The sequence below is a fragment of the Candoia aspera genome, chromosome 3 (assembly GCF_035149785.1).
Source record: "Candoia aspera isolate rCanAsp1 chromosome 3, rCanAsp1.hap2, whole genome shotgun sequence".
Taxonomy (NCBI): Eukaryota; Metazoa; Chordata; class Lepidosauria; order Squamata; family Boidae; genus Candoia; species Candoia aspera.
The window spans coordinates 177,053,783-177,074,127 of NC_086155.1; the positions used below are offsets into that span (position 1 = coordinate 177,053,783).

The window sequence follows — 20,345 nt, forward strand, 5'->3', positions numbered from 1 at the left end:
ACATGGATTTTGCTATTACTCAGAGAACAATGAAAGACTCTGGGATATTGGTAATAATAATTTTAGTCTTACTAGATTGTTACAAAGTTTACTGAGCTAATATGTGTAAAGACTTTTAAATACTTGGAATGAACTGCGTAAATATTAAATAGGATTAAAATAAGTAAGCAGGAGATGTTGTCCAAAGGATGGACAATGCTTGCTACTGAATGCAACAAAGAATAAAAGTATTTCATCTGTCTGCTTCCAAAGCAGACTAATTATCAGTCTAGCCTAGCTGTCCCTCTATCTTTAGGGCACTGGAAAATTGTTAAATTGGAATTAGTTTGGGTTTTTTTCTGTGTTCTAAGTAATTCTAAATCTTCATGGGAAAAATCCTAAGATCTTTTTCCTTTCATAATTAACTTTCTTTGTTTTCAAAATGTCATATATGTATAAATAACATTATATATTTTAAATAAGAAGTGGTATATGTTATTATTGTAGCTTTCTGAAAAGAAAAATCTTCAGGGTTGTAATGCATCATATACTGAAAATGATGGGAGTTAAGTTCCTTGTATTTTATTCCATTGACAAGTAACCTGATCTTCTTTGTACTAACTTAAAGGTGAGTCCCAAGATATTCTCATGCTATGACACCATTTAGTCAGTGCTGATATACTAGTGCTTAGTATATATGCATGTGTGTATGTATACGTATATATTCCATGCTAGATGGAATATGAGAGATCCATGTTCAAAATCTAGCACTTTCAGTTAAATGCTGCTACCCAAAGCCAAATAAGTTGTATCCAACGTGCTGAGATAAAGGTGGTTATCTCTCAGGGCTCAGACTCACAGCAGGCATGCCATCACAGAAATATGTCTTACTAATTGTTTTTGAGAGATGTGTCCTTTTGACCTCCTCTCCATGTCACCCCCAATGTACTGCTAAGGCAGCCTAGAGCCATCCTTAGTCATTCCAGTTTGGAAATAGTGTTTTCCATCGTCTCCTGACACAAAATGTCCCATGAGAATAATCCAGGCTGACACTAGGACAAGCTTGGAGATGAGCTAGTCAGGGACAGGGATCTTCAAGACTACTAAAAATGCTCCCTCTCCATTGGGTGGCTGGGCATTGAGCCTCCATGGACATCTTTGGCTGCAAAGAATGACACCTGGTCTTTTTCTCTTTACATTGGAATAACTCTCAGCAAATAAGTCAGGTCAGTCAGAAAACATGCTATTGGCTGTGTCTGCAGGTCATGTGCATTTGTGTGTGCTGGGATGATCATAACTTCAGGAAAGCAAGTGAAATTCATACACACAAATGAGAAATGGGAGGTGAAAAGGAAAAGAGACTTTTTGCCTAATCAAAAAGGATTTGCTTGGAAAATTGACTTCAGGAGGGAGAAAGATAACAAAGATCCAGAGAGGCACAACAGCACTGAGAGTTTTCTGGTTCAGGGTTCTCTGCTTTGTATTTCAAAACAGCTCTTTCAATTACTCAGGCAGACATTTTGGTGGGGGAGGGCAGTATCTACGAAATTGTTTCACAGAATAAACATACAATAAATAATAAAAATTAAGACTGAGTATTTTTTTTAAAGGTCTTTAATTCCCAATCCTGTTGCACCACACATTCAGGAGAGAAACTGGTGGCTGGTTTCACTGCCAGCGGGTGATGCTGGATGGAATGGGAAGGGCAACATGGAATCCACCATGCATTACCCTTGGTGAAATTACTCCCACTGACTTACATGAGGACAGCAATGCTGCCCAGCCTTGTTGTTGAGGCACAGTAAAAGTAGGCTGTACGAGCAACACAATGTACGTCAATATACTTTTCTTTTGACTCAAGGATGGGAAGAATGAACATTAACAGGGAGGGCCATGAGGAAGAGCCCTCCATCTCCTTCCAAATCTGTTTAAGCGAACAGAAAAAACCTATCTTGAGTTCTCCCAACAGGGCATAAAGCAACTCTGAAGGTGATTTAAATTCGGAAAATAGCATGTGAGAAAAGTGACACTACCTTATCTACTTTCACAATTCCAATCTATTCCACCTCTTTCAACTTCATTTAGAAGTTTCTGGTAAATACAGAAATTCTATTATTCTAGTCTCTTTAATCTGTATTTTTACAATATCTTTACAATTTTTAAAAAATGCTTCAGGGTGGGGGGCAGGGAGAATAACAAAATTATAGGCTCATACAACTGCACAATAATACACCAAGGGATTAATAGGCTGCCTAAAACATCTGACAGCTGTTCTAAAGCTAATTCAAAATGTTTTTGTAATCTCATTCTCATGCACAAAAACATTAAATGTCATCATTTAGAAGATTTGGAGGATCTGAAGGAAACAAATTCTTAGGAGTAGGGAGTTGGACCCAACTGATGTAACACCCTGTATTTTTATTTTTTGCTGCATGAAGGGATTCCTGTACTGCTTTGACTATAACTAGAGGAAACATAGATATTGTCTCAAGAGTGCATTAATATTATTATTTTCCCAACACTCAAAATACAAGTGAAAATTTATGTTTAAATACAATTCTCTTTCCTTATAATGTCCCTGCTGCTTTGTATGGAACGGCATTCAATTGGATAGTGCCTATATTATGACAAAATATAATATACAACCTACATGCTGATTTTTTCAATATCTGAGCTCTAGGATTGTCTTTTAAATATTTTCTAAGAATGGTTTTGTACAGCATAAGACTATACATGGATCTTTACTTTTTAGGTATTTTAACTTTTAGGTAGTTTAACTTTTATTGAACTTGGTTCATCTTTTATTTCCTTTTATTAGCATATACACACACATTAAGTAACAATACAATGGAGATCTTAATATTAGGTAATTAGTTCAAGACTGAAACTATTAACATATAACTAATACTTTGATGTGAATTGCAGTGGTTCTTTCTTTTTTATCTTATACTCAACTTTGGATGAAAATTTCAATAATTTTAAGCTTGTAACACTGACATCCTAAATGGCAGTTAATACTGATAGAGTTTTTACTTTTCTCTTTTTACTTTCAATACATTAATATTTTTAAATAATAGAAAGTTAATAATTTTTAATCATATTATATAAACATTTTTTTAATCTGTTCAGTTGTGGCTGATCCTCAGAGACTGCCTGGACAAGTCCCTGCAGTTTTCTTGGCAACATTTTTCAGAAGTCTTTTGCCATTGCCTCCTTCCTAGGGCTGAGAGAAAGTGACTGGCCCAAGGTCACCCAGCTGGCTTCATGCCTAAGGTGGGACTAGAACTCTCAGTCTCCCAGTTTCTAGCCTGATGCCTTAACCACTACACCAAACTGGCTCTCCATATAAACATTACTGCATTGAAATCTACATTGAAATAATATATCATGATTAGAATTACTATAATAAAAACGACCATGTGTAGATCTTTATGTGACAAACCAATCTATTCCACAGAGATTCCACAACCAGTTTGGAATGCCGCATAACTGTCACATAAAGCATTCTTTCTCAACCTGGTCTGCCCCATACATGGTGGGGAACTCTGGCAGTTGCAGTTCCGTTGCCTTAGCTCTAGAATCAACAGTGATAAGGTCTGAGGGCAACTGTTTCTCTAGAAGAACCTTCAACATGCACATGGAAATAGAAGAGTCAATCAGGACACAGAACTCTATCTACATACCAAAGCACTAGACAGAGACCAGTGATCTATGAGAACCATGATACCTAACAACAAAGTATGTTCTCTACAAAATTAAGACTTGAAACACATGCTGGTGAAGGGAGGTAGATGACTTGGTAGTAAATCTAGTAGAATTTGGCCCTAATCCAAAATTCCATTCCGCTGGCTCTCTCTTGTGTGGGTGCGTGCGTGTGTGCATGTGCACACGTTGTGAAGACCAAAGTCTGACTGTCTTCCAAATACTATTCCATATAATTATACAATTTAATTACACAAATTAAAAGGTGTGCATGCTGTGTTTACAAGAAAAAGTAAATCACTAACCTGAGGTAATTTTGGAGGGATTGGCTCATTCTGAAGAGCTTGAAGTGCCTTCACTGCAGCATTGTGTCTAGCAGCTTGTTGAGTCTTTCCTTCACAAAAAAAAACTCATGCTCACCTACAGTTAACTGAACGTAGAAAACCTTAGGCACTGGGCAGTGGTATCTAAGAAAAAAAAATATGGGGAAAGCTTTTCTCACTATATGTCAAATCCACATACTAAGCAATTTATACATTGAAATATATCAGCAAGAACTAAGATGTGGTTATAATATTTTGGATTGATAAGTTAATTAAAACTGTCTCATTTTTTTCATTGATGGTTCTTTTTTCAGGCTATGTTTCAGTGTATGACAATTCTTTCGGAGCTCATGCCTGCAATCAAACAGATGTCTGGTTAGTTTCTATGATTTAGAAGTAGCTGTAATTACTAATTATTGGTAGAAGTAAAAATATTCAAAGATACATATTTGCTGCAGTTTTATCATTCTGTTCTTCTAAAAAATTCAGGACAGATGAATTTCTAATGCTAGCCTCAAAATATTCCTGTAAGCCCTAATTTACCTAGCAAATTTCAAGATCAGTCTGATCCAAACCTTAATTCTTCTAGTACAGGATTCTAATCAATCCAAGCAGAGGTTTTATGAGTAACTGCCAAGTAAACTAATACATAGGTGAACTGTGAATCTCCTGAAGCCATTTCTTACATCACCAGAATGTAACACTTACGAAGCGTTGCAATGACAATGCATCAGGCACTTTTTGTGTGTGCCAAACCTAGTGGTATAATTGAGAATTCCATAAAAGGTGCTTTGCCTGGAGAAACTCCAACAGCGCCTATATGGGCAAAGGTCCTGATGCATTTAGTATATGGTCTGTAAATATTTTAATAAGCTTTAAGATAAATTCCCAAGGTAGGCAACTATTTTGGGAGACCACTAATAGGAGACCATTTAAGAACTAAAAATGTTCAGCTGGAACCCAGTTTCTAAGCTATGAGCCAGCACAAAACTCTTAAGCAATGTTTACAGCTGGTTCTTAGCATCTGAAAACAGGGATTCATAACATGCCTTCAAGTTGGTGTGATTAGGCGCCACTGTAATTAAATAAATTACTATGGTCTGTTGACAATTACAAAAAATCATTTTGGTTTGCCACAGAGGCAAACAAGATTTCTGTTTATTGTATTTTTAATGGAATATGATGTCATATGGAACAAACATGCTGAATCAATCTGCTTCTTTTCTAGCCAAATATTAATTGCATATTAAACATCCCTTAAGACTTTTCCATGTATGGCCACTAAATATACATAAAAATAAAATATTACTGTTGTATTACTATGAACTGATCTGTTCATATTGCATTTCCCATATTTCTTCAGATCCCTCTATCGCATCAACATTCCTGGAAGAATGGATGTTTTACAAACCTAACAAAATTGGTAAAATTTCAAAGTGATATGAATTGCTTGTATTTAATTCCATTTTCTTTGCAAATTATAACTTGCATTATAAAGCTGTGTCTATTAGATGCACTGTTTGTCTCCTTTAGTTTTCTGAATTGTGTATTAAGTTTCTGGATAAACATCTTTGTACTACATTATTTTTGAGATAACCAAAGGGTTAGGGTCTTTACTGCATTTTACTCCATTTTACTGCAAAACATTCTGAGCATAGTAAAAGATAAATAAATAGTCAATTTATGTGATCCTTCTTCAATTCTTTTATATGGCAGCATCTTTTAAGAGAATAATTATGCCAACTGAAGCAAAAAGCAGAAGCAGCTAACCTAGAGCTTTAAAATAACTTTAATTAAGAGGTGGTGAAATTAACCAGAAAAATCCAAACATGCTCTATCTTGGAAAAACGCATTTCAGAGTCTAGGCTATATGGGTGTAGTGTGTTTGTTCTACTACCAAGAAGAGGGGGGGGGGAGGAGGAGGAGGAAGAGGAGGAGGAGGAGGAGGAAGATGATTGCCTGGACCTCTATTATGAATAGAATATAGAGGTAGAATCCAGGGTTACACAAGTGCATCCATCTCACAAGACTTCCCTTGGCTCCCCTCCCTCTGCACTCTCAAAATCTGTTCCAGAGCTTAAGGAACCCTCCAAAGCAGTCTTTGAGAGCGTGTGCATGGGAAGAACAGCAAGATCTACTTCTCCTCATGAAAACTTGTCACTAGACCCTGCCGTAGTGTTAGTTATAGTAAGATTAAAATTCTTAAAACATATTAATTTACCCATTTCTACACCACACATAGACTGGAATCCAGAGGAGCTCTGTATGCATGCAAAACATCTCCATAAACACATGGACAGGAAAGCAGATTTTTTTTCCACATAGGTTGCACCCCTGACTTTCAAATGGGATGCTGTTCCAAGCTCTTAATTAAGGGAGGGGTTAGGAGAGATGCAACTGGAAGGGAGACAATGAAATATCTCTGAGCACAAATGGAAGTAACTTTGAATCTCTCCAAACACAAGCAAGTATATTTTAAATGAACAGTTAATGCTTTCCCATAAATTAGTAAGATAAATATTATGTAAAAAGTCTGAACAAGACTCCAAAAGTTGCGCTAGAATTCATGAGCATTTCCTCAGAGTCTGAAATAATCTATAGTCACATCATGTCATATTATGTTAATTTTGGACTTTCTAGTTAGGATAGATTTAAGAAGCACCCTGCCTATATAATGCAGAGACATATTCACTAACTTTTCATAAGCTAACAGAAACTTACAAGGAAAAGAGGGTTATTCTCATACCTGGGATAGAGAGCAATACACATTTATCCTTTCTAGTAAATTAATGTATGGGTAAGTTGCATCCAGATTTCCTATGTGTGATACTTCTATGCATTACTTATTTTAATTTGACTGTAGTGTTCTTTCATGAATACCATCTCTGGACTTTCACATAGCAGGCTGCATTTCTTTCACGGGCATTCAGATAAAAGTCATAGCATTTCAACCATTTATTTCTTACACATTTAGTGTGTCCCTAGAGAGTTTAATACAAAACAGGAAGAAATAATTGACAAAGTAATATTTGTTCTATAAAGCCACAACAATTAATTCCAAAATACTTTAAAAGGGAACTTAAAATGTTTCATTTGCTAGCATTACATCCTTCAGTTCAGTGCTCCTTCATATGGCTTTGGGCATATTACAAAAAATGAATGATCAGCAATTCTTTGCTCCCCTTGCTCCCTCCCTGTATCCAGTACAATGGTGATTTTGAAATAACAAAAAGAAGCTCCCCTTGCACAGGCTAGGCACTATTTGTTGCTAACCCTTCCAGGATGCATCATATCCCACACTATTCCAGACACAGCCTCATCCCTTAATAACAGCTTTTCTAGAACACAGTGGAACTGCAATGGGTAGGAAGGGTCAGCAGCAGTTAAATAGCCATTACTGTATAAGCAGCAGGCTGTCCACTAAGCACAGTGCTATCATGCAACTCTGTTTTCACACAGTAGTGCAAATGAGACTGCCCTCTCTCTACCATTAGTCCTGAAGAAAGCAGAAGTTTGATTATAATGAAGTTTGATTATAATTTAAGAGTTCTAATTAAGTTTTGAATGACACTTCCTTTTAGGCAAGAAATTTAAAAGTTCCTAACGCAAACTAAAAAAGGCAGAATCTATGTCGTGGATTGCCCAACTCTCTTCCCTATTTCAGCACAAATTTTTTTCCATGAACTAGATTACCCACCATTCTTAATGGCATGCCAAGTGGTTAGAAAGAACATTTTCCAAATACTCCAACATTTTCCAAACAGAAGAACATAAACAATGCTGCATATCTTACTGCAGTTATCATCTCTGTACACGGAAAGAAACACTGTATTTGCCAACATATTGGCTACATAGAGAACAAGGTACTTCAACCCTTTAATTTAGCATTGTTATTTATCCCTATTAATGTTATATACATTGGGCTAACCCAGCCAAATTATTAAGATGAATGTTTTCCTATTATATAATGCTATCCAGTAAAGTGCTTAAAAATTAGAATAAACAAGGGCAAGCATAAGAAAACCGAAGCTTTTCATGAGAAAAAACTAAAGGTTTAGCAGAGGGGGTTGTTTTGATTACACATAATACTTAATGATCTAGGCATAAAAAGCACTATATACACTGAAAGGACAAAATGCCCTGAAAAAGAGTGTTATTGTACTTAAATTGTGCTCTAGTTTTTAGTTGTTAACTTTATTTATTTACACATATAACTGCAACAATAACATTCTATGCCCACGGAGCGTACTCAATCTTTATGGCTTATTTCAGGATCCCCTCCACTCATGGATTTTTTTCATGTTTTGTACTTCTGAAATTCTTGTGTAATCTTGAAGCCAGCTTACTACTCCCTGCACAGCTTAGAAATTGTACTGTGAGAATTGAATTTACCATTAGTATATACAATATATTTTTATTAACATTATTAATGTTTATAGAACATTATTGTAAATCAAAGAAACAAAAATTCCAAACCAAAAAATCCTAGGAAATTCTTCATCCCAGGTTTAGAGTTTAAATAGTGACTGCAGCAGAAGAAAAAAAGAGATGGAGGAAAAAGAAAAACAAGCCCAGAGGGGACAGATAAATATAAATGCTCTTCTACATTCTTAGGTATATTTTCAGTTGTGGGATGAAGACTAAGACTAAGAAGGCAAATATTTCACAGAAAAGATTCTCTTTTTTAGGAAGACAGAACAGAAATGGTGTAAGTTCTGGGCTAACCTTATATTTACTTATAGAGAGCACAACTCTTTTATAAGCAGCCATTATTCCTTACTTATCTTCCCTTTCACTTCCCCAATCTAGTACCCTCCAGATGTTATGAGAACACAGCTCCCAGAATTCTGACTGGGAATTCTTATGTACTTGCTCCAATTGCAAGATTCTGGGCAGTATAAAATAGCAACCATTAAAACAAAACCCCACACTATACTACCCATCCCACATTTAGGCGATCTATCCATTATACATACAAAAAAGATGGCAACCAACATATACAACTAGGTTTCAGCTTTGAAGGTTGGGTGTAAAAGAAAGGCTTTGAGATTATTCCTGAAATCCAGGAGCAAGGGGTCCAAACAAATCCATAGCATGGGTCATAATCAAGAAAAAATGGATTCTAGTCTGCACACTTCTTACCTATTAATGGGGCAGACCTCTCAGTAAGCTCTTTTTAGATGACCTGACAAGATGGGCAGATTCATTCCAAACAAGGCAATCCCTGATATACCTTGCCATCATAGTCTACAGGTAGTCCTCACTTAATGACCACAATTCCATCACTAAGCTGTGTGGTCATTAAGTGAGACATCACATGACTGCGATAGACTTACAACCTCACTTCTAACATGGTCGTTAGGGAAATCACCCACTGTCCTTAAGTGAGACATCACATAACCATGAATTACAATTTTACTGCTGGTTTCTCCATAGACTCTGCTTATCAGAAGCTGGTTGCAAAGCACCCGAATCTCAATCACATGACCATGGGGATGCTGCAACTATTGTAAGTGTGTGGACCGGTCATGAAGTTACTTTTTCATTGCCATTGTAACTTTGAACAGTCACTAAACAGGGCAGTCATTAAGCAAGGACTATCTATATAGGGCTTTATAGGTGATAACCAGTACTATTGAATTGGGTCTGGAAGCCTATGGGTAGCCAATATAGCAATAATAAAATAGCTATTATTCTACAGTAGTGGGCCCTACCTGACACCAGCTGGGCTGCTGCATTCTGCTCTGAGTCTTCCTCAAACTTAGCTCCATAGAGAGAGTATTGCAAGAGTCCAACTGTATGGTGATAAGGGCATGAGTATTGTGGCTGCAGACTTCACTGACCAAAAACTATCTGTTCTCATTAAAAAGCATTGATCTCAATTTTCCTGAACCTGATTCCTTCCAAATGTGTTGGATTTAAAATCCAAAATTCCTCAACCAGTCTAGTTATTGATATATTGGTTGGGCAATCCAGAGAATGCTTTCATTAAATCTAGAGGATATCAGATTGAGAAAACCTTCTCTGTACCCCATGGTTCTTTTGTGTCTCACCTAAAACCCAGTTTGGTTAAGAGGTATCCAGGTATCCAAACTCCAGCCCTCTTTCTACTTTGTGCTTATGCTCCTAATGATGCTATTTCCCCAGTTCCTCGCTGTGGATGCCTTTTAATTTTGCCTTGCTACCCTCTGGATGAAGCTCAACAGAATCTACTATTTTACAGAATGGAGTTAAAATGCTGCAAGGATTTTGGGAAAATGAATACTGTATATTGTTCAGTCACGTACTTTCAATGTACGTGAAATATGATGTGGAGAGAAGGAGGAAAGAGGGAAAAGGAAAGAAAGAAAAAATTGTATAAGTATGGCACTAAAGGGCATTTTGCATGAAATAATGTCATAGGTTAAAAATACCTCTGTGGCAAATAGGCTGTGTGCTGTGTTCTTTAATTTTTCTGACATCCACAATGATCTCTACATACCTTTCAAAATAAGGAGCTATTAGAAAATGTTGTAATAGACAAAGAGTTAAAAATCACATCCATTTTTAAAAATATATCATGGAACAAAACACTGCAGTCTATAACTGGTATGAAATAAAAGATACTAAAGCATAACAGTCTGCTGAAAAATGCTTTGGGGTGTTCTTTCTGCAGTTGAAGCTAAAAAACAAATGATAAACTTAAACAGTACTGCCATCTGGTGGCCTACAGGAATTATTTTGAGTTACACTATTAATAGACTTTTTTCTAAATCTAATCAGAGTGACAGTTGGTCCTGTAAACCTCAATTTTCTCAAGTTCACCTCTCTCATGGATGAAGCATTCCATTGTTTTTCAAAGCTCCTTTCCACAGATTGATTTTCATATTACTCTAGGCACATGGAAACCATGAGTACAAGTTTTGTGACAGGACTATCATGAACTTAGTAAAGGTAAAGGTAAAGGTTTCCCTTGACATTAAGTCCAGTCGTGTCCGACTCTAGGGGGCAATGCTCATCTCCGTTTCAAAGCCGAAGAGCCGGCGTTTGTCCGTAGACACTTCCGTAGTCATGTGGCCAGCATGACTAAACGGAACGCCATTACCTGCCCAGCGAAGTGGTACCTATTAATCTACTCACATTTGCATGTTTTTGAACTGCTAGGTTGGCAGGAGCTGGGACTAGCAACAGGAGCTCACCCCGTCATGCGGATCTGAACCGCCGACCTTCCGATCGGCAAGCTCAGCAGCTCAGCGGTTTAACCCGCAGCTCCACCGCGTCCCTTCACGGGCTTACCTGATAATCTTGAACTAATGACTCCAGAGAAGAGCACAAGGGTTTTTAATATATTATAAAGGATCATATGAAGGCCAGACCATTCCCTACCTGGCCATGTCCCAATTGATATGGTAAGTTATTTCACTTCAAAGTTTAAGATCTATTTAATAATGGATTTCATTATACTAAACTTACTTCAATGTTACAGAAATATATCTATTGAGATTTTGGACAATAAGAAATCTATTTAACAATAAATACATTAAACTGGGTCCCATGTGACCATGATAACCATTGCGCAGGTATTCTGTATTATTGTCATGATATAAGAATGCAGCCTCAATTTTCTCAACAAATTAAATATTGACAGAGAAAAGTATGCCGAGGATGAAACGCGTATCATCAAAGACCTCAAGGCTCTCAAACCTTTAGTACAGTCCAAACTTGTTTTTCTTATTTATTTGTTAAAAGAAATTTGAGGAAAATTAGGAAAAATGTTATATTTATATTAAAGTCCTGGCCTTTCCACTTCTTTGGCCCCAACTTCTTTTTGAAATGCAGCCAGCCTATCACTCAAGAATCAATTGCAGCCTTAGTTTAAAAAAATTGTGCAGCTCTGTTTTAGATGACTAGGTTACAAACCATATAGATGATATAGAAACCCCTAACTGGCTCAAACTGCTGAGAAAACACATGTCACCTGATCGCAAAAATGGAAACCTAAATAAATAAGGATGTTCTAATATTTTCTATTGTCATGTTTGCCTCTACAATTCGCTGTGCCATACTGTAGTTCTTTTAAAGGGCGGTGAGGAAGGTTTTCCATTCTTGCACAACAGCTGTAAGGAGATCACATCCATTTCCACTAATGCCTTGAACAGAAGATTTGTAAAATGTGAAATGAAGAGGTTTTTTTGTTTTAACTTAACAAACCAAGAGCGATCAAGTAACAACATCTGCCAACTGAAGAATGCCATATATATTTTCTGCGATGAGGAAATGGTTTCATTTCCTGCTAATTTTCCAGATACAGTCTCTCACTCAGAAGGAAAAGGAAATTCAGAATCTAGAGCACACTTGAAGTACTATAGATAAGGTATCAAATGATGAAATGCAGCATATAAAAATTAAAAGCTTAAAATCTGCCAATAGTTTCAGGTGCTACTGATGCTATAACAATTAAAAATGCACAAACCTCTGATTGTACATGCCACAAAAATTATAATTTACTCTGTAGTTTGGGGCTGGCTTTTGACCTAATGGTGTATAGATGGCAGGGTCTCCTCTTTTCATAGCAAGACCATTCAGCTTCACTGTTGGAGTAATACTGCCTATAAAAACAAGAATGCATATCTAGCATTTAACAAGCATATCAGAAACACCAGGATCAATTCTTCTTCCGTTTCCTACTTTTTAATCATGAACTGTCATATCCCACAAGCAGCACTGACTGAAAACATTCAGATCCAAATTTACAAAAGCTCTAAATGTTAAACCTGGAGATAATCTCATTCACTCATATGAGGCTACTCCAGAAGATGTTAAGCAAGCTAAGAATAAAATTTTATATGTTGTCAAAGTGAACATAAGGAATGCTGATTGATACAATATGAGTTAATAGGGAGGCTATTTACTATGTATAAAAACACTGTATGACAAAAGTTGGATATATTTTGATACCCAAAAAGATAGTAACACACAAACATTTCATCATCTTCAGAGACATGTGCATTCACATGGCTATTCTTACATCAGTGCATAAAATATTAATCGTCAATTAGCTTTTCTGAATGACCACTTTGAGAAGCAGTAAGGTAGTGATTCTATTTGGGGGTGATGGCTGATGGACTCATGAGCATTCTTACAAAAAACGTTTGGTTATCTGTTTAAATGTGTTTCACGAAAGCTCCTTAACAATAAGGATGGAGTCAATCATAAAATAATATGTTCTGAAATAAAAAACAATTGATGGATAACTTAAAGGCAATCTTCTGAAATAAAAAACAAAAAATTTATCCAAGGTAGAGGTAAGATGCAGAATGTAAAACAACTCTTTTGAATGGACAATTTTCTACTCTAACATTCATTTCAGAGGTAAGTATCTTGCCCCACAAGCTGAACATTAGAAAGAGCTGAGGTCTCAGAACCAAAATGCCTAATCACATGTTTGCTCTCACAAATCAAAACTACTTATTTTATAAAAGGCAAGCTGGTGGTCCTCAATGAAATATACAGTGGGGGGAAAAAGGGGGGGGGGAGAGGCAAAATGCTCATTACATACAATAAAATCCAGAAAATACACATATACAGACACTTATAAACCCTCAATCTAAATATAAAGCAAAGCAAAATGAATCAAAACTATTGCCTGAGTGCACACACACATTATTGAAAAAATTAAGCCATGAGGGTTGAATGAAAAGTAAAGCCTCCAGTTCCATACCTTTAGTTTAAAAAGGGATGTTTTAATAAATGAAATAGGAAAATAATCCTTGGAATGAGCTGTTTTGCTACCTGTATTTACTTCTCCACGTAATCACCACCATTCATTACACACTTCTACCAATGATAGACAAGCTTCTTAAGAGCCATCACAAAAGAACTCCATGCTTTGTCTCTTCAATTAGAGCCCGAAATCCTTTCCACCTCTTCATTTGAATCAAACAGATGCCCTTGAAGGTATTCTTTCAATTTTGGGGAAAGGTGGAAGTTGCCCCATCCCCTGGACTAAATGGGGATGGGGTAAGATGGTGAGATCCAGCTTCACAATTGCCTCTTGGATGGCTTGTGAGGTGTGAGGCCTATCACTCACATTGCAGCAAAAGTTGTTCTTTGCTTCAGAACTCTGCTTAATCATTGTTTCAAAGTTGCAATATTCAATACTCTGAGTTGATAATGGTACCAGGTTCAAAGAAATCCATCTGAGTAAGATCATCTGTATCACTCCAAAAAATGTAACCATGAGTTTTCCTGCTGAAGCCTATGTTTTGATTTTTTTTCCCCCTACAGGTGATGTTTTGTTATATTTCGTGACTGATGCTTCATTTTTGGATAATAATGATGAGCTGCTGTTTTGTCAGTTGTCATGATCTGTAAAGAGATTCCTTACCTTCATTCCTGTAAGGTGGCAACAACTGCTGACAAATTTAAATTCCTGAAGCTTTCATCTCTGCAGTCAGCATGCAAGGAACCAATCTTAAAGAAATCTTCTGATGTTGAAAAACATCAATAATGTGACCCACACATTCCTGTGAAATGCCAAGCTTGACAGCAGATTCCCTTTAAGTTATCCATCAATTGTCGGCAATCAGTTCATCAACCCTTCTCTTGTGAAACTCATTGGCTGCTGTCAGACATCATCTACTTCATTCTTCATCACCCAAACCAACACTTCCTGGTTTATCACCTTTACATTTTTGGGCATAGCAATGCACAATATTCATGCCAATACAGTCATCACCATAAACAACTTGCATTTGGTGGTGAATTTCTTCCTTTTGCAGTAAAAAATTCAGTTATGACATGTGGCTTAAAGTACTCACTGCAGGCTTTCATATCACAAATAACAGAAACACCAACATTTTCTGACAGCATTCTTTAAAGCCAGATTCAATATTCTCCCATCTGCACTACTCCAAGGCAGATACAACAAAGTCCCCATAGCTGAGCGTATCTGCCCATGCGGTGAAGAGAAAGTAGAAACCATCTTATATGTACTGCTACACTGTAAATTTTATAGGGATATCAGGTCAATTTACATTTTGCCCCTAATAGAAAAACTCCCTGGGTATCCAGATAATTTTTACATGAACTATCTACTTCAGGATTTAAAACCTTACATTATGTGTACAGTTGCCAAATTCTGTGTTGCTGCAATGAAAATAAGACAAATCCAGACAAAGAAATAACTCCCTATTTTAAAAAATACTTTTAAATTTGCAATATTTTAATAGATAAATTGTTGGGGTATATATATTTTTACTTTCATTTTATAATTTCTTAATGTATAATTTCTAATGTTTTAGGCTCACCCCATAAGGTAACAAATGTATTAATACCGTAATGGCAGAGTGAATGCTGTATCATTATGTGATCTATTTTGTTAGTTCGTAGTTTATTATTGTATTTCTTGATTGTACTTTTTTTTTTCTTTTAAATTTTGCTGGTCATTGACCGAATAAATATCTATCTATCTATCTGACAGCAAATTCCCATCAACTGAAGTGAAAGAGCTAAATAAGATATCAGAGTTTTGAGTGTGTTAGCACTGCCATGCGTTGATGACTTATACCATTGCAAACATTACTTTTCATTCAACCCTCGTAAATACACTGTGTAGAGGTAAAACACACAGTCACTTTTCCAAATAAGCTCAAGCTCCACATGATACTCCTATCACCCCTGGCTTCTTTTTTCCTAGTTACGTCAAATACCATTTCGAAACAAAACCCTGGGTGTCAAGAAAGGTGTTCGTGACAGCACTGGAATCACTTTATGGAACTTAGAAGTAAGGGATAATTCTATTCCAATCCTCACAATATACACTATATACTTCACCTGCTGCCCAGTATCTCCTGCTAACAATCCCTATACTTTTCAGAATAATGAGTCTGTAGTCCTCTACTGTGGATGTCGCTGAACTGAACTTCCAGCATAATTTACCACTGGCCATCCATAGGACTGGATGGATTAACATTCTGACATAGAACATACCAAGCTGATATACATTCATTCAGCCAGTTATTCTGATTGTTCTATGTTTTTAAACAATGAAGGGAAGATTTTAATAGCATTAAAAAGAAGGCACTACTAAGCAATTCAAGATTTCCTCTTCTGACACAGTCACAAAGAACAACTACGAAGCTTATGATTCCTTCTTAGATTAGTCACAGCTTGCTCTGTTGTCCAAACCTGAAAAAATTGTGGTTAAGATTACTCTAGCCAGAAGAAACCAATGAACTTCAGTTCATAATTCCTTTAGTTCCTTCTTTCAGTTTAACATGATTCTAGTGACAAATTAAAGTGCAGTTAAGCTAAAATTATAATACAATTTCTAAACTCCATATAGCTGCCCCAGAGGAGGAGATAGAAGGGACATACAAGTTTAAGGATAATTCTGATAAACTATGATTTAACATTACACTAAAATGAAGCCAGTGTGTATCTGTGGTCAATGGTCACCGGGAAGATGTCTCACAATACGAAATGCAGTTGAACTCCATCTTTCTTCATACTGCTGTCAATCTAAACTGAGTATTACAATTCTTTAATTTGAGGATTTTTAAAAATATTCTATTTAGGATTGTTCACACTTTGAAAATAATTTGGAAGAAGTAGCTTGGTAGTTGCATGAGTGCGAGCAAACTTCTCTGTTCATTAAAGCTTGTTTGCATGTAATAACAGAACTAAGATACTGTTAATTTACATTTTGATTCATACAATAAGATTGCACAGAGAGAACTAAATTTACAAACTATTTCCAAGATGCAATGAAAGCTAGGCAAGGTGTTACAGCCTTCTATTCCTGTGAATTTTATACATTACAATGTGTATGTAAAGGAGGTGAACCAGAATTTGATTCTTTTACAAAATGTCCTTTTAATTAATTAATTAATTAATTTCATTAAGAAAAATAAATTTTACTTTAGGTTTTTCCCCAACTGCTTAATTTAGTTTATAGCTTGAAGGTAAAAAACATGAACCTTGGAGAAATATGAAATCTCAGCAGCTTCTGCTATGATAAGTCGTGAATAACTGCATACCCATGATAAGATTTACAAATTATTAGCCTTCCTTCATTCTGCTAACCACAGTTCTTCAACTTCACTGATGCTGCCAGTAAACACCAGCTGAAAATGTGCTAGGCTACTCTGACAGCATGCATGAATGTTGTGAGAAATAGAATTGTGACTTGCCTGGATTATTATTAACACTGTTTTTCGGTGGTCTAGGTGTTGGTTTTGGGAAAGTACTTTCATTCAAAGCTTTGCTAGCTGCTGAATGATGGGCCTTTTTAATACTGGTTCCTTCAGCTTCCCATGTCTGTTCTCCAAGAGTCAGCTGCACTGTAAACATCTTCCAAGGACATAAAAGGAAGATAAAAGAGGACATTTGTTTCACAGACTAAATGCAATTGGGTAAGGCAGGGATGAGCTGTCTGAGGCTCAAGGCTGCATGGGGCCTTCAAACACTTTTTTTATGGTCTCCAGAATCTCTTCCCCCCTCACAATTCTGTCAAATCTGTCAGTTTTCTGTTCTTTTGTGTTCGGAAAATACAAAATATACTTTTGATCTGAAAATAGGTTTAACACAGGTTTTTTCAAACTCTCACCAAGAAGTCAGGGGAAAAAGGATATCTATCCCAACCTACATGAATGATAGGCCATATGACATTTTTATAATTCTCTATTGGTAGTCCTTGGCTTGCACCCAAAAATGTTAAGTGCAGGGCCCTGACCCACAAAATCATCTCCTTCATTCAATTTGCCAGCACCACTAGCAGATTTCTTCTCATGGAAATTCTGCATTGTTGAAAGCACCTGGACCAGATGGCCTACCAGCTTCTTATTATAAACATTTTGAGGATGAACTATTACAACCATTGCAAAAAAATGACAAATTCTATTTTACAGAATGGAAGAATACCAGACAGTTGGGTAGAGGAGTTAATATAGTGTTAATTCCTAAAGAAGGCCAAGACTTGACTTTGCCAAAAAAATCATTGACCGATATCATTACTAAACAATGACTATAAGCTATTTACAATGACTTTGGCTGAGAGGATGAAAGTAGTTTTACAGGATTTTATTCATGAAGATCAATGTGGGTTTTTACCCAAAAGACAGTTAAGAGATAATATTAGAAGCGTATTGGACATTTTGGAATATCTAGAACAACATAATGAAAAACAAGCTGCACCGATCTTTTTAGATGCCAAAAAGACATTTGGCAATTTGAACTGGACTTTTCTGTTCAAAATTCTGGAAGATACGGATTTTGGGGAGAATTTTATTAAATGGGTGAAATCAATTTATATCTCACAAAAGACATATATGATTGTCAATGGAGAATTCATAAAATCTTGTGAGATACAAAAAGGGACACTTTTGTATCTCATGCTATCTCCACTTTTGTTCATTCTAACTCTTGAAGTATTGGGTAGTGATATAAGATAGGATGAGAGAATTGCTGGGGTGAAGATTAAAAGAGAAAGGTATAAATTAAGGCATTTGCTGACAATTTGGTGGTTATTTTGGAAGACTCTTTGGAAGGAATAGAAATATTAATGGAAAAATTAAAGTATTTTGGTACATTAGCTGGATTTAAAATTAAGAAAACAAAGATGCTAACAAAAATATGATTATGGGAGAACAAAAATAATTAATTGAAAAAACAGGTTTTCAGATTGAGAAAAAAGTAAAATACTTGGGTATTATTATGAGTAATATGAATTGTATGTTATTTCAAAATAATTATGTTAAGGTATGGAATGAAATCAAGGATATGTTAAGATGGCAAAAGTTACAATTGCCATTGTTGGGGAGAATTTCTGTGATAAAAATGAATGTGTTACCTAGAATGATGTTTCTATTTCAAACAATACCTATTTTACAACTGATGAACTATTTAAGCAATGTTAGAAAGATATATCTAAGTTTATATGGCAAGGGGAAAAAAACCCAAGAGTTAAATTTAAAATTCTTCAACATGCAAAGGAATGAGGATTGGGACCGCCCCAATTTGAAATTGTACTTTGCAGGCTGCTGTTTGGTTTGAATGAAAGAATGGGTGTTACCCATTTTAGAATTTTAGAATTAGGAAGGCACAACCTGCAATTTGGATGGCATGGTTTTTACAGTATGATAAAATTAAGGTTAATGTAGACTTTAAAAATCATTAAGTTAGAAGTGCCATATTGAGAATATGGAAGAGATACAAACCCAGGTTGTGCCTGAAAATGCCTTTGTGGATCTCAGCACAAGCAGCATTTTACAGAAAAGAAACAGCAGACAAAGAGAAATGGTTAACATATTGAGAGTTGTTAGAACAAGAACGCGAAGAATATAAGATGAAATCAAAAAATCAATTGATTGCAGAGGGATTTAGTTTTCAATGGTTTTCATATGTACAGTTAAGAGAAAGAGTTAAAGGCAACGGGCTAGAAACCAGGAGACTGAGAATTCTAGCCCCGCCTTAGGCATGAAAGACAGCTGGGTGACCTTGGGCCAGTCACTCTCTCTCAGCCCAACCCACCTCACAGGGTTGTTGTTGTGGGGAAAATAGGAGGAGGAAGGAGTGTTAGGTATGTTCGCTGCCTTGAGTTATTTATAAAAAACATAATAAAGGTGGGATAGAAAATAAATAAATAAATGGACATTTGGAATTAAACAACATAAGACAGGATTTGAAACTGAATTATGAGCAAGTGATGACTATTTTATTGCTAAAATATAAAAACTTTTACTGAAGTTTGAAATGTAAGAAGAACAAGTTAAAGAGTACGATGAAAAGGGCTAAGAACTTTCGTTATAACATACAGATGGATCAATGGGAAAATACTGTGTGTGGCTGAAAGGAAATTTGTATTATGTTACAATTTAAAAGAGAATGTTTATAAAATGATGTAGCATTGGTATATGACATCAGAAATGTACTTGAAATGTACTTTCAAGAATGTACATATAAGGGTACTTCAAATCTAGGTTGGAAATGTGGAAAACATGAAAGGTCATTTTTTGATTACCAATGAGGGTTATCTCATATTTAAACACACAAAAAAGAGACCTTCTTTTTTGTGTGTTTAAATATTTTTGGTTGGTCCAGAAGTTTTCCACTCTTACTATCATTGGATGGGCAAGCTCTGTGTGCCCTCAAAATCTGTTCCAGAGAGCTGGGGGGTGGGGGGTGGGGCAAGGAATAAGTGCATTGATGCAACCTGCAATTGTTAATTTCATCCATTTATTTTTCCAACTTTCTCTCTATTTGAAACACTCATGGGGAAAACAATAAATTAAACAATTTAATATGCTAATTTAAATTAATTACTTGACATAGTATTATATATTTTCTATGAACTTCAAAATC

At 35.9% G+C, this 20,345-nt stretch overlaps 1 protein-coding gene across 1 annotated transcript in view; it reads right to left on the reverse strand.

Moving 5' to 3' along the window:
- Positions 1–17,336, reverse strand: part of STAU2 (staufen double-stranded RNA binding protein 2) — a 157,163-nt gene extending 139,827 nt beyond the window's left edge. The window contains 4 exon segments of the mRNA XM_063299392.1: positions 3,987–4,088; positions 4,091–4,148; positions 12,457–12,588; positions 17,173–17,336. Coding sequence (XP_063155462.1) covers positions 3,987–4,088; positions 4,091–4,148; positions 12,457–12,588; positions 17,173–17,336 — 456 coding nt within the window.
- Positions 17,337–20,345: the final 3,009 nt, after the last annotated feature.